The following is a 16,271-nucleotide window of genomic DNA, read 5'->3' as shown; positions in this document are numbered from 1 at the left end:
ATTCACTTGTTCAAATGACAGCAAAAAAAAAGAAAGAGGCTGACCTACAGCAGGCCACTTTCATAGGTCCAGAGGTGTGCACTATGCTAACACCCACTGGGGTCTTTTATTTGTTTATTGGGGTAAAGCACTGGACCTTTTTCCATCTCATCCTGGAAGTGGCATCTGGTTAAATGATTTGCTGAGTGTCACATAGTTTGGCTTTGGAGAATGGGGGAATCAAACCTTGCACCACTGGACCACAGGAAACAGCTCATTAACAGCTCCTTAATCCTTTGAGCCAACTGCCTAAACCTAGCCATGCATTCCAAATCTTTGACAAGTTCTGGTAGCCATGAAAAGTGTAAGCCGGGGCTTGGATGATGCAACCTTTACAAGTAGGGGCCTGAGAGATGAAACATTTACAGGCTCCATCTGTCCATTAGAGACAGAGGTGCAAAACCAGGGATGAAATTTCTGTTCCCCATCCAGTTGTCCAAGTTACACCTGAATTGGGTTAGGGAGGAACTCTGTTGGATGGGGAGCCAGTTCCAGAGAAGGGTAATATCTTTAGTATAAATATCTATCTCTCCAACAAGTTCTAGTTATATCACAGGAAACGTCTTTAGAATTGGTAATTCTAGTGCTGTTTGTTTTGCAGATATAAAGGAGGTCCGGTGGAGTTGGAGTCTGACAATGCCCTGTACGCCAGTTATAGATCTCCCCTCAACAGCCTGTAGTAGGCAGAATACAGGGATGGGGTTTGAGATGGCCTGCAGAGGACATGTTATTTATAGGTTCATAGGTTCATACTAGGCTATCTGCCCTAGGGCATTTATAAGCCTAGCCAGAGTGTGTTTGGCTTTCGCCACCCATTTTAAATGAATTTTACTATGCCCTTTTTCGAGGTTAGTATACTGTGCCTCTGTCTAACAGTGACACAGAAGTGATACCCGGGGTAAACCTACGATCTCCCATCCACTCATCAAGATTCCTCTTGAAGAGAGTCAATGAGGGACTCTGCCTAACCTGGACTGGGATTTTATTCCAGAGTGAAGGGAGCCTCTGGGTTATGAATCTGTCCCTCCAGCATGTCCTATTTATTTCAATGCTGAGGTTCAAGTCTCGAGCAGAGCTCGATGGGATTTGGACTTTCTGAGGTGCAGCATGTCCATTAATTCCGGGTTGGACATGGCTTTATACGTCAGGCACAGATCGCTCTGAGCAGGCGGTATGCCACTGAGTAGAGCTGGAGTTTCTTTAACCGGGCAGCATATGGCATCTGTTTGAGCCCTTTGATCCTCTTGGTGAGGTACTTTTGGGGTCTTTCCAGTTGCTGCAGGTGTCTGGTAAGGTACATCCCAAAAGGGGCATTGTACTCAATTATGGGCCTGATGAGGGATGAGTAAAGAGGCACGATGACCTCCCCTGATCTAGATGTGAATCCCTTCATGATTAGGTGGGCTATATAAAATGTTTTTCTAACCACTTTGGCCATGTGGTTGTCAAATGAGAGATTGCTATCAACTTGGGTCCCCAGGTCCCTAATTACTTCTTCCGTACTTAATGGATTACCACCTTATGCCCTGACTTCTTTTAGTGAGAAACCTCTGTGGACATTGCAGTTGTTGTGTGTTCCTTGGTAGGTTGTGTTAACAAAATATAACAAACTGTCACAGTCACAACAGAGAGGAATGAATCCGTGCTCATCTGTGACGTTCACATGTCCAGCAGACCAGTTTCTGTAAGATTGATCTCCTTCCATGCATTTGGGGGGAGGGGTCTGACCTATGAAATGCTCTGAATTCTGAGTCAGCACATAGAACTCAGTGGTGTTTGCTGCCTGTACATACTGAAGTAGTACTCTTTGGATCTGTGTCTGAACCAGGGCATCAGGCTTTACTGGTAAAAAAGAGTTTCTGCCTCACAGTGGAAAGCTGTGTTTGTGGTTCAGATAAGGTTTTTAACAGGGGACTGAATGGTAGCCATTCATGTGCATAAGGAGAGGAATGGTAGCACACATACTCAGTGCACTAAGGAGCTGCTGAACTGGTTATACTATTTACTCACCGTCACATCCATTCCAGGGCACCCAGAACCCAGCCTACCACCATGGCCCCAGCCAATCAGTGCTGTCCTCCAGACCTTATTAATGACACCTTTCTGCAGCTCCTATTAGAGATGTAAACTACAAGTTTATTTGGGCCCCCCCAAAGGGTAGGGACTTTTGGAGACAGGAGCTTTCTTATCAGCTGTATACAAGCTGACTTGGGCGACACTGACCTACTTAGGCAGAAAGAGGACTGATGCACTGAGCTTGGGGTTGGCATAATGGTTAAGGTATTTATCTCACATACACAAGGTAGACGGTTAGATTCTCACCTGTGAGGACATTGGCTAGGCTTAAAATGGCACACATAACCCCTCACATTTCTTTTTCTCACAGTATCCATGCATATTATGGCATCAGATTGCCCTTCCCCTATTTAGAATAGTTGTTCCCAGCATCCACTGCAAGATACTAAGAGAGTAACTATATCCTGTCCCCCCAAGAAGGAGGTGTATTGTAGTTAATCCTACCCCCTCATAATTCTTTGGCTTCTGGGGCTCATCACCTAACCTCTGTCACAGCTATTATAATCCGAAGTAACACTTCTGAGGCAGCAGGCTGGCTCATCTATTCTAAAAGCTGCACGTACAAAGAGAATGGTTCCTGAAATAGGGGACAGATGAAAAGAACTTGTGGGGTATCGTGGAAAACAATGCTGCTGAGAAACTAGAAATAAATGTCTGTGAAGAAGTGAATTCTGCCAAAGTGAAACTTCTCAGAAACTGCTTAATGAAGATTTTGCTTGGGCTGCTTCTAATTATCAAAGTGAATGCATTTTTTTCTGCATACTCTGAACATATAATTATGTATTCTGTAAAAAACAAATTAATTGTTGGCATTGGTGTAGAACAGCTTCAAAAGTGCTTAAAAGAGTGTATGTTTCTATGTTGAGTAACTGATCAAAGAATGGATTCACTAAATGCTGCCTTTTTAGCATGCATTGACTACACCTGAAATGTACACTGTCTGCACCACTGGAGTGATCTGTGAATGTGACGTGCAAGTGATAAGGCCAAACTAGGAATAGTTGTCACAACTCCTGCATGGCACTAGGACCCTGCAGAACACTAAAACCTACCAGCTCAACTATGCAGACGAGTACAAGGCAATAGATGCATGATGAAATGGTAATATTTGTGTCAAAGTCTGAAGATCTTCTCCTGATGTATTCCAGTGTTCCAACCGCCCATCAATGTTACACACAACGCAGATCAACTGTATGTAGTACAGTAGTCCACCCCCCATAAACACACATACAGACACACACACACACACACACACACACACACACACACACACACACACACACACACACACACACTCTCTGAATGACTGTCTATTCTTCTTTAAGGAGCATGCCTTATAGGTAGACATACTTCACTTGGAACTGCATAGTCTTCCTGGAAATCATAAGGACTTCTTATGTCCTGGTGGCAACTGCCTCCTCCAGTCACTAACAGTACTTTTCCCACAATAATTTCCTGAATTAACTTATAACACGTGAAGCCATTTGGTCATCACAATGACCAAATGTATAAGCAGTAATACTGTTCTTCTTGGAAGCTGTGTGCATCTCTGTCTTCTGGGTGCTTACCTTTTATACCAGGGCATTAATAGTTGCCAAAGCAAAAGAGTGCATGCAACACCATGAAGCCATACCTGCAGTATAACATCTGCAAAATCCAAGAGGGTGTGGTCTAATTTGCATGGGCATGCAGCCTAGTCAAATGGGATTGGTGCACCTGGGGCACACTGATTTGCAGCAGACAGTTCGTAAGTCATGCGTCCATCATTACCTTAACATTTAGTGTGCTGTATTTATGCAGTATGTGGCTTCAGTAGTGATAGCCCAGTTCAGATAACAGTCACTTTCAAGCAACTTACCTGACCTGCTTAGCAAAATAATAAAAGGACTGAAGAAGGGAAACATGTATGGTGCTTGCAATAAAGTGCATTGATAAGATTAGGACCACATTTTATACTTAACACTAGATCATTCATATTTTGATCTCTTAGATTAGTACTACGCTAACTGCCCTTGCGAGCCATTTTAAGCCTAGTGAGACTCAAACTCTACACCTTGTGTTTGTAAGGCAAACACCTTAACCATTATGCCACCTTCCCAACTACGGTTTGCACAACCTATTTAAATAAAGATGAATGTATTTCTTTCAAAAAAGTTACATCCTAAATTAAAAGAAGTTATATTAAAGTATGAGTAATGTTTTGGTTGCAATATCTGACTAGCATTTTTATTACTGAAATAAGCCCAATAAAACATTTTTGCACATTCATCATAATACCTATTGTCAGCAGACCTCTCAACCTCATAGTCCAAAAAGTAATGGGGGGCAAAGACCCAAAAATAAGGAAAACTTTTAAGTATTACTCTTAAAACATAGAAAGTTGGTAAAATAAAAGGTTTTGCATTGCTATGCATTTTTCTGAAAGATATGAACTTTGAAACTCAACTGTCTGTTATTATTTAGTGAACTCAGTCCTCACTGATTTGTATGAAAATGAGGACCAGACCAAATATATAATGCTCAAATCTGAACATTCTGTAAAAATCTGGACAGTTGAGAGGTACTTAGGCTTTGGCGATTGACATTCTTATATGCTATACACTGACGTTTTTTTAAACATTTCTTCATTGTCTCTGCAAACACACAGCCAATGGCATAGTTTTGCAGTAACCAGGATTCCTTCCACATTTGTTGGCATAGCAGTATTATTCCCAGTTAAACCACAAATCAGACACCTTGGTTTCACATGGTTAACTCTCCTTACAGTGGCAATATAAGTTTCCTCCCCAGTGTGTAGAATTTGCAGATGGAACACAGTTATGAAAACAGTCTAACTCCCACACATTAACTGAAGTACTCCTATTAATTTATAGGAAATGTCTATTTCCCCTCCCACCAAATACATATACAGACACACACATGTGCACACTTATACGCACACACACAAACACACACATACACACACCAACTGAAGATCACACACACGAACAGACACAGTCGCTCACAAATATGTACACAAGCATGTTCACTTAGGCACACACACACACACACACACACACACACACACACACACACACACACACACACACACACACACACACACAAACATACACATACACACACACGAGCACACACAGTCGCTCACAAATATGTACACAAGCATATTCACGTAACAGGCACACACGCACACACACACACACACACACACACACGCACACACACACACACAAACATACACATACACACACACGAGCACACACAGTCGCTCACAAATATGTACACAAGCACACACACACACACACACACACACACACACACACACACACACACACACACACACACACACACACACACACACACACACACACACACACACACACACACACACCATTCATACTACCCTACTTATCAAAATAGTAAAAGGACAGGAAGCATTAATGTGGTTTCAGCCAGTCTGTATAGAGCGTTCCTCACCAAGCACTGCGGGTTGATGGGCTGAAAAGACAGAAGTGCAGTTTTAAGAAAAGCAGTCACATCTGAATTTTAATGGGCTTACAATGGCTGTAACATATCTGTATTCATGACTGCACTTTGTTTTACAAGAATATCAACTGGCAGAAAACAATCACTTTTAATTCAGGATATTTACACAGTATGTATTTTTTGAAAGTTTCTACCCTAGTGGTTATAGATAGCTGTTACATCAGGGCTTCTTGGCATGAATGCTCTTATAATGTTACAAGCAAAAGTATTTTGACCTTTATAGTAAGAAACACCCTTTAGTCGGGGGGACAAGCAGAAAATGAAGCCATGACACAATGTACAAGCCCACACTGCTAAGTTGTAAAGCAGGGAATGCAGAACTGATTAAGTCCATTCACAGATCACAGGTCTAGTGCCTTGCAGCTTAATTTACCGGCCTGCTTCTAGGACTGTGGTGCTGAAGTTTGACCTTTACTGTATAAGAAATAAAAATCTTCACTTTATGTTACTGGTACTGCTGTATAAAACTGTCTGAAGGCACCAAGGCCTCTGATACTACAAATATTAGAACAGGGATCGTACATCAATGCCAACAGCCCTATTATCTGCAGGAATTATTCAAACCTTATGGAATACCTTAAAGGGAAAAATTAAAGATGTCAGTCCAGAACTGTTTGTGTCAAAACTGTAAATGTCCACAACTGTAAATTTTCCAGTGTCATTTTATGTACACTTCACATTTTAACCCTGACTTTCAGAGTGCCTGTTTAGAAGTTGCCAGATTAGCCAAATCAGAAAAGACTGTTCGACTGTTCTGATACTCTGTAAACAGGCAGAACAGAGTTGTGATAAGTTTTTTTTTCATCAAAAGGCTTTCTGCTTGCTGCATTTTTGATTGATTTTATTTCGTTCACTGCTGGTTGATGTACAGTGTTCTGACCAAAACATAACAGTCTACTACCCAAGAAGGCATTAATGGACTCAAGTTCTAGACAGAATCGCATGCAATTTCTCTTTCTTTTTTCTCTTGCAGACCTGAAAGGCTACCTCCTCCGGTCAAAGTAGGTGAGTGACTTATTCTGAGAAATCCAAGAGTAATGTGATCCTGGACGTGTCATATACACTGTACATCAGTCTGTCATCTAATCAGAAATGGGGTATCAGTGCCTGTTACCCAGTCAACAATGGGGACATCTCTACTTGTTATCGAATCAGGAAGGGATAGGTTTGGCCAACCCAAAATCAGGAATAAACCATTGCTTTTCTTCACTGAATTACAAATATAGTACTGATGTGCTGTCATTTATGTGATTGTTTCTTTTCTTAGCAAAGAGTTTGTGTGTGTGTGTGTGTGTGTGTGTGTGTGTGTGTGTGTGTATGTGGTGTGTGTGCGTGTGCACGTGTGTGTCTGTGTTTGTATGTGTGTGTGTCTGTGTGTGTGTTTTATATGTGTGTGTGTGTATGTGTGTGTGCGTGTGTGTGTGTGTGTGTGTGTGTGTTTTTGTGTGTGTGTGTTTGTGTGTGTGTTTGTATGTGTATGTGTGTGCGTGCGTGTGTTTTTGTATGTGTTTGTGTGTGTGCATGTTTGTTTTTTTTGTGTGTGTGTGTGTGTGTGTGTGTGTGTGTGCGTGTGTGTTTGTCTGTGTGTGTTTTTGTGTGCGTGTGTTTGTGTGTGTGTGTGTGTGTGTGTGTGTGTGTGTGTGTGTGTGTGTGTGTGTGTGTGTGTTTGTATGTGTGTGTATGTGTTTGTATGTGTGTGTGTGTGAGTGTGTGTGTATTTTTGTATGTGTATGTCTGTTTTTGTGTGTGTGTGTGTGTGTGTGTGTGTGTGTGTGTATGTGTGTCTGTGTGTATGTTCATGTGTGTGTGTTTTTGCATGTGTGTGTGTGTGTGTGTGTGTGTGTGTGTGTGTGTGTGTGTGTGTGTGTGCGTGTGTGTGTTTTGTATGCATATACTTTAGGGAAGTAATAATTTGGTCCACATTTACATTGATGAATGGTAGAACATCTGTGTGCAGCTTGTACAATGAATGCATATAGTGCTAAGCGAACCATACAACAGTGAGTCTGTTATGTTTAACTGTAGATGGAAAACAAGCCATTGCAAGTAATATCTACTCACATCAGATCCAAAATACTGGGGTATCTTTGTGGGCACATAACTACAATATCCCCTTCTTTATCCATATATTTGATAACCATGTCATCATTAGATAGCAGGGAATGAAGAGTTTTGTGTCTCTGTCACACGATGTATTAAGAAACTCCCAGTAGATTTACTGAACAATGACCAAACAATGACAAACTTCTGATGTCAACAGTATATATCCTGCTGGAGTAAAGTTATATTGATTTTGTTTGAAAATCACCCCAAAAGGTCATTGTTCCCAGAAAGTCAAGTTGAGTAATACATTATGAAATTATTTATTTAGATTTCTACGTTTAGAGGTGTATACTAGGCAAACAACCACAAGGGCCTTTTTAAGCCTAACCATGTATCCCAAATCTCTGACCCTTGATAAGTGTAAGCAGGGCCTGGGAGATGAACCATTTACAGATCGCCTGTGTCCATCAGAGACATAGGTGCCAAACCAGGGATGAATTTCCTGTTCCCCATCCAATTGTCCAAGTTGCACTTGAATTGGGTTAAGGAGAAACTCTGCTTCACATGGACAGGGAGAGGAGCCTGTTTCATAGATGGGGTAGTCTCTGGGATACATACCTATCTCTCCAGCAGGTCTTATTTATACCACAGGCAAGGTTAAAGTCTTTAGAATGGGTAATTCTGGTACTGTTTGTTTTGTGGATATGCAGGAGTTCCATCAGAGTTTGGTCTGACAATGCCCTGTATGCCAGGCATAGATCTTCCCTCAAAAGCCTGTAGGAGACAGAATATAGGGATAGGGGCTTGAGGTGATCTGCCTAAGACATTTTATTTATGCTCTGCATTCTTTTAGTGAGGAACCTCTGTTGACATTCCAGTTGTTGGATATGCCTGGTTAGGTACATGCTAAGGGAGCATTGTACTTAATGATAGGTCTGATGAATGCCAAAAACAGGGAAAATGACATTATTGGACCTAGAGGCCATACCTTTATTTATAAGTTGCACAATATAGAATGATTTCCTCATTTCCATAGATACATGATAGTTAAATGCAGATTACTGTCTACATGTGTCCGCAAGTCCCTGGGTATAATGAAACAGTGATGTCCAATGTATTTTAATTGACTGTATAAAGTCACAACCTTTAAAGAAAATGGAGCCTTCCTCTTCATTCAGACTCACACCCCATAGTTAAAATAATGGCAAACACTGTCTGATGTAATGGATAAATCCAAGTGTAATGGCTCACAGCAGTCCCTGTATTCATTTTATTCCTCCACACAATGGGGGTCACCAAGTACTGTTAAGCTACGTTTGGCATTGCCCCCCACACTTCTCCATTGTTTTCTTTCTAGCTGGACATTCTAGTTGGATACCTGGGTTCTATTGGACAGTGCTTACTGTCTGCTTTATTGATTGGTTGTTTTCACTGACCTCTGAATGGAGTTGTTGGCCTCCAAGACTGTTGGCTGTCAAGCTTCAGCCTATTAAAAAAAAAAAAAACAGCTTAGAAGTTCATCTAGCTTATCTGAAAATTTGTTGTGATTTTCTGTATGACTGGAATACATAAAGTGATATGCAAGGTCAGATGTCAGCCTTGAATTTTTAACAACTCCTTTCCATTCTGTTTATTTATAACATTACCTCTGCATCCTTCCACTGTTGTGGAATCCCACGCTTTAAATTTCTGTTAAGTAAGCAAAAGAAAATGTTCAGTAAATACTCACCAAACACTCTTATTCCAAAATTAGTTATTACAAATTTCCCATTACTTGGGTTGGGAGGGTGGCCTAATGGTTAAGGTGTTTGCCTTACAAACACAAGGTGCAGGGTTTGAGTCTCACAAGGGATAAATAGCTAGGCTTAAAATGGCTCGCAAGGGCAGTTAGCTTAGTACTAACCTATGAACCTATTACTGCTATTTAATTTAAGTTTCAAGTTACTTTCAAACACTTTTTAGAGGAGTTGTAAGGATTTAGCATACGCAGTGTTATCGCTACACCTGCAAGGGTGGTGCTTTCCACATTTCCAAAGAAACTCATACAACCTTGGAAAAGGCGACCACTTTTCCCTCCATTTCCTTATATTCTTGATTTTTATTTTCAGTTTTGTAAAATTATCACTAGTCCTTCCCCGTTTAACAAATCTTGTCTTTTCTTGTCTCACCTTTCTTATAAAAATGCTTTATGTGTGATTTTTTCTTTATCATTTTACAGAACTTCTTATTTTTGCTTGTTTTGTTTTTCCTTTATAATCCCATTTTAGTTTTTTTAATAACTTGTTTCCTACCTATTGATTTCTATCTATTCTAATGATCTCTTTTCACATTCTTATAAATGTTTTTCGTTTTTCTCATTCCTGTTTCTGCCCATTAACATTTCCCTATATTCTATAGTTGTGAAAGTAATTCTTCCCTAAAACCAATATTCTTACAGTCCCATTGCAAGTCATTTAGAATGATTTCCAGATCCTGCTAGATGTAGAAACAATGCATCTTCAGATGTCTGACTTGTTTATCCTTTCCTCCCAAATAGTAACCACACTTTTATTTCCATAAAGTCAGATAATTTTAAAGTAGAATTACAGTTATTCTCTAGCAATAAAAACAAATAAGTCTAAGATGTTATCCCATCTCACTGGTCCACACATTACTAGTGCCATCGGTTTATCATTTTATTCATTCTTTGTACCTTCAATATGTAGGATATTAAATTCAGACAACATTACGAAATTCTTTCCTTCTACTAATGGTACCCAAATCAACATGAAAATATTCATTTAATTTCTTAGATTATGTTGAGGACTATATACTACAGCAATTGCGATTTCGGAGTTTCCAAACTGGAAGGATACCAGAATGCATTTTTTTTTAGTTTTCACTCCTCCGTGTTTTCAGTGTTTAAGATCTGGTTGTCATTCTGCGTATATAACATGAACTCATTACTGTAGTTTTATTTCCTTAATTACCATGCAAATCAATATCCATAATCCATACTGAAATCCAGGTCCGCCTCTTTAATCCAAACTTTTGTTAGGCCTCCAACACTGATATCACTTCTGTGTCTGTGCACTGTATATTCCTATTCTGTTTTCCTTTATTTGCATCTTTATATTCCTATTCTATTTTCCTTTATTTGCATTTGTAATATTGATATAGATTCCCTAACATGACTGCCTTTCTTCTGTGCAAAATGAATCGTCAGCCTTTGATTTCTCACCATCCAGCCTCATAAAATGCTTTGCATCCCTTTTGCAGAGATATTCTTTGTCATAATAATGTCTCCAAGCATCTATAACATTTTAAGGTAAAATGTTCTAATTACTGCTTGTCATTTCTGCTTTCTTGGAAAGCACTTCACATCTCGTATTTACTGGTAAAATAGAAGAGTGGGAAATCTCAGTTTTTGTTTATAATCCTTTACTACACTGCATGCTATAGTCATATACTCTTTCCTTCCATCAAAGGTATGGCTAAGATTTTATGAACTATATACCAGCTTCCAAAATGTAGTCCCCCCTCCCCCATCAAATGTACCTTCCCAACCACAGAGTGCAGGCTTAAGGGAAAATAATCAATCAGGCATTTTGGAAACAAACAGCAAACAGAACCGTAAACAAAAATAAATGTGACCATTTTTAAAATGCAAGTTTTAGTACATTTCATTGCATAAAATAAAAGCAAAAAAAATAATTAAAATCTGTACAGACTGGCATACATGCCATATGCCTGGCTACACGCATGCCCTCCATTTTCACGGTATGATTAATTGTCTCCTGAATGATTGGTTAGCTTAAGTTGCCCATCACATTTTTTTTTTATTCTAGCTGTAATTTGAAACAGGTATGACACCGATAAACATGCTACCATATTACCATATTACCATATTTTATGTCTTGGTGTTCAGTGCCAAGTAAATTTTAACCCGGCTTAGAATTGAATCCCTAACATATTGTAATATAATTTGTAATTGATGACACTTACACACATTGTCTAGCAATCAGCTATCAGTCACTGCAGTAATACTGCATTTTAATGAGGTCTGTGCAAAAAAAGCTGCTTTGCTAGTTTCCTTCAGTTTCAGTTTTAACTGAACAGCTGTTGCTACAGAAAATTCAGGCAGGTACTGTTGAGTAACGTCTTAGAATCATATTGGTTGCCTTAGTGTTTGAATAGAAATTGTGTGGGATTATTTTTCACAATAACCAAGGCAATGTATGCGTTAGTGCCTTGGACATGAAAAGGATTTCATATAATTTCTGCTAAATAAATCTCAGTGAAAATACAAACAATATTTCATCTAAAAGTTACAATATTTATTCTGAAGAAGTTTCCAGAATGCTTTGTTCTCAGCACTGGCAGGTTTAGTGGTTCCATTGTGCATGGTTGTAAATGATGCATTGGTGAAAGGCAGTGATGAGATAGGAGAGCGTCCCGAGTCAGACTTGAGAGACATTAGTCAGTAAGCACCAAAGTAGGATAAGAACACCTGTATCAGTCACTCTCGCTGAGGTAAGCTGGTGGGGTTTGGGGTTTGATATCAGGGACTGGGTGTATAAATATTTCAGAAAGTGATTAGAACATGTGGAGGTGGGGGTGGGAATACAGCTGTACAACATACCTAACACTAATATGGCACTGACAGCAGTCACAGATTAAAATTGTCTGGGGCGAGGCAAAAAATATGTAGCTAAGGGCATATTTACAAAATAATAGCAAACTTATTCCTTGCATGCATTATCTCCCACTTTGTGTGTCATGGTTAATAAATCACACTCTAATATATGAAGGGGATTTGTGCCATTGTATTCTGCAGTATGTGTGCTGCTTTTATTCTAGCTGCCACTGAATAAAATTGAATAATTTGGGAAATGATGCCTGTGTCCAATCAGAAATAAGGGAAATGATGCCAGCATCCAATCAGAAATAAGGCAAATGATGCCTGCATCCAATCAGAAATAAGGGAAATGATACCTGCACCCAATCAGAAATAAGATGTCATTGGCTGTTTATGAGGAAATAAAAGTATATTGCAAGTTTTTGGGTCTGTTTTTTGTTTTTCAAAAAATGGTGGCAAGTTCTCCCCACCTTATATTTATTTCAGTCTTGCAAAAAGAAGGTCCGGATGTTAGGAGACACCTGTTCATATTAGATCTATGACACAGTAGTTCTTTGCCTACAACAGGACCTCCAGCACAGTATCTTGTTATTGTCTTTGTCCATGTGTGAAGGTCTTAGGTTTAAACTTTAGGCATGAGCAGAGTATCAGATACTGTAAGCCTGACTTTTACATAATATAATAAAATAGCATCCTTTTTAATTTTACACACTTCTTGTCTCTTTCAGAACAAGTAAAACAAACAATTAAGAAGGTGGTCGTGACCACACAGGAGCTTGTGGATGGGAAAGTCATAAATGAGAAGAGAGAGGAAGTGATTCAATAAGAGATGTTTAACTGCATGCTGTTTACCTCTGCCTAACTATACAATCAAGTTATATATTGTTTAAATTTATCCTAACTCTATAGTTTATTGACTTAGTTTATTGACTTATTGCACTGACATTTTTTGTGCTTAATAAAATGAAAGTTCTACTTGGAAATGGTGGTGTGTTTTCTTGTTTATTACTTCTTGAATGACTGTGAAGGTGACAGATATTCAAGGTTATCATAAATTTGATTATTTTCTATTGTATCCCAGATCATATGGCTCACAGCAGTCAAAAGATGTATTTTGCAAGAAGTGATCACATCATGAAGCAAGGCGAGAGGCATATAGGATGCTGTTTATGTTTGATTTGAGTTTAACGTCCCAAAATGCACCTTGCTATCCTGTTCTAATTGTAAAATAGTTGTCACTGTATTCATATAAAACACTAATCTGTACAGTTCAGACCATTAAATATTTTTTTATCTGTATTGTTATACTGCAGTTATACATAACCTTGGTATCATTTTTAGTTCCTGTCATTATAAATGGAGCCACCCAAGCAACTAGCGAGTGATATGACCTGCCTGTTGTAGCAGGAGTTCTGTTCAGAGATCATCTGAGTAACTGACATTAAGTACATATATTACATACATTCTGAACCGGAGCACTTCCATTGTCTGTCCTAGCAGATCTTGTAGAAAGGTTAGCAAAAATGGTTTGTTCACATATGAATGAAGTACTGAAATATTCCAGATGGACGAGCATGTGGTGTATATTCAGTGACTGTGTGTGTGTGTGTGTGTGTGTGTGTGTGTGTGTGTGTGTGTGTGAGTGTTATCCAGCTGAATAATATAGTAAAGTAATGGTTTGAAAGGAAAGTCGGTACCACAAATCAAAGGCTTGGTGTCATTATGGTGAAATATGCTGATAGAATCAAAAATTAACATAAACAATGAAATACCTCTCCAGAGGCCATCAGAAGAAAAGTCTGTGCAACTACGGACTTGTTCTCATAACCTTCACCCTCTCCTCAGTGTCTTATTCTATATGATCTCAGCACTTAGAAGCCCTATATGTTTGCACAGCACATTTCTGATAGCATGAGGCCTGCATACCGATTTCTTTCTCTTAACATTTTTTATTTTAATCGAGTACCATTTTCTGTACAAACACGTTACGTTTTCATTTTCATTGAAAGTATATTATCATTGAAGATTTACGTTACATAAAGGATTCACAAACCTGTCACCACAATCAGCTGCAATTTAACTATTTAGAATATTTACGACACACAAATTTTCCATTTGTAGAACTCCTTGCTGTTATTAGTTTACAGCTCTTCTTACTTTAAAACTTAACTCATAACATAGTCTTATAACATTGTTTCTAAAAAAGATACCAGGTTTGACCAATATTTATATTTCACTACCAAATTATTATGTTCCTGGTACAGCTACTAAATTCCAAAGCAAGGGTATCTGATCTTGTTTTACACACTTAAAATCGCAGCATTAAATAACATCAGATGTTTTGTTATTCGGTATCTGACTGTCCAAAGGTACTGAGTCTGAGTAAGACAACTTTTCAGAAAAATATTTACTAAGACTAGTAAACAACCTAGAAATTGCTTGTCACATAAAATCTCAATCAATGCTTTCAAAACTAAAACAGGGAACAAGAAAGAAGACAAATAACAGGAGCTCACACATATAAAACATGCTGTCTGTATATAATTCAGTCACAAGAAACCTATTAAATTAAGTAAATATTTAAATCAGAACTATAAAACTGTACTTATTTCATCTGCAATAATAAAATGCATACTTGTCAGAAATATTGGCTCTAGGGGAGGACACTGGACCACGCCAGTCTATTTTTGAAGCTCATAGACTTTTACTGCACTTACATAATGTGATGGAGCTGCTGTGTATAATTTCTTTCCTAGATCTTAACTTCTGTGCTCAAGAAATGTGGACAAAGCTAAAAACAATTGTTGGAAAGAGGTCCAAATCAGAAACAATTTTTTAGACTATTTCTCTTAAATGAGGTAAAAAGGTTAGCAGAACAGCAGGTTTCACATTAACAGGCATTTTCTGAACAATATGTATGATGCTGTTAAAATCACACCAGAATCTTCAGGGATTTATCAGAAAAATGGAGGATTTTAGCAGAGATATGACAAACATAAGGCGGTCCAATTGGGGACATTAGAGAGGCACGTCATTCAGATCTCTTGGTGGTATAAACTCTCAACCTCTTTTTTTTACCTGCAGAATCACTGACATATCCAGAAACAATCAGCAGCATTCTTACTGGTTTATTTCTCATTTGTTTGTTGTGTTTATTTATGTATGCATGTGAAATATGAGAATGTGAGCTTGCAGGCATTTTCAGAAGTCTATACTTACTGTTAGTCTTTATTAAGTGTAACCTGTCTCTCTGATTCTCTCTAAATCGCCAGTTTTATGAGGTAATACAAGGGACGAAGCAATTCTGAGCCAAAATCAAGGACAGAGACTTTTATCAATTTTTTTTTTTTATGAGCAAGAAATATCTTCATTGCATCACCATCCATGGCACAGACAATCACACATCCATATAAATGAACACAAACCATATTGACGTATTTTCAGCCACAAACACCACACAATCCTCCGCACAGTCACTGTCAATTGAACATGACATAGCCCATATAACTCCTCTCTCATATCACCCCTCCCTCCATACCTCACCCCTCCTCTGAAACATTATTCTACTTATATTGTTCCCACAACTCCCATCTTCCTCTATACAATTTGCTCCCACCCCTTCCAAAGGTCCAACCTCCGGTTCTTCCATCTCTGCTACCATTTTCATTATGGTTAGTTTAGACCTTGGATCTCCATTCTCCATTAACTGCCTCTCTGGGAGCCACCAGAATCAAACCCAACAAGGTCTCACTATGTCTAGACAATTCCAAATCTGGATCAAAGCCCAAAAAAAAAATCACTGACTTATCTACATCAATTTGCTCACCCAGCACCTCTGATGGAGTAGTCTGTAGGGAACTCATAAAGTCTGCTGACCTAACACACTCCCAAAAATCATGTTCCCAATCACTTCCCTGCTCTCCATCACACACCTCCAACACCTGCAATCCAC

At 38.9% G+C, this 16,271-nt stretch overlaps 1 protein-coding gene across 2 annotated transcripts in view; it reads left to right on the top strand.

The window, feature by feature from the left end:
• LOC122804748 (keratin, type I cytoskeletal 18-like) overlaps positions 1 to 13,302 on the top strand; it is a 94,449-nt gene extending 81,147 nt beyond the window's left edge. Inside the window, exons 7-8 of one of the 2 annotated variants that reach the window (XM_044074813.1) lie at positions 6,632 to 6,663; positions 13,048 to 13,302. In XM_044074813.1, the coding sequence (XP_043930748.1) occupies positions 6,632 to 6,663; positions 13,048 to 13,145 (130 nt within the window). In that variant the 3' untranslated portion in view covers positions 13,146 to 13,302. The remainder of the gene's footprint in view (positions 1 to 6,631; positions 6,664 to 13,047) is intronic. The other variant, XM_044074814.1, reaches the window with a different exon arrangement.
• The last annotated feature ends 2,969 nt before the right edge of the window (positions 13,303 to 16,271 follow it).

This window comes from Protopterus annectens, chromosome 6.part0 (assembly GCF_019279795.1).
Source record: "Protopterus annectens isolate FY-2018-M chromosome 6.part0, PAN1.0, whole genome shotgun sequence".
In the NCBI taxonomy this organism is placed as follows: domain Eukaryota; kingdom Metazoa; phylum Chordata; order Ceratodontiformes; family Protopteridae; genus Protopterus; species Protopterus annectens.
This window is presented reverse-complemented; position numbering and strand designations above follow the sequence as displayed.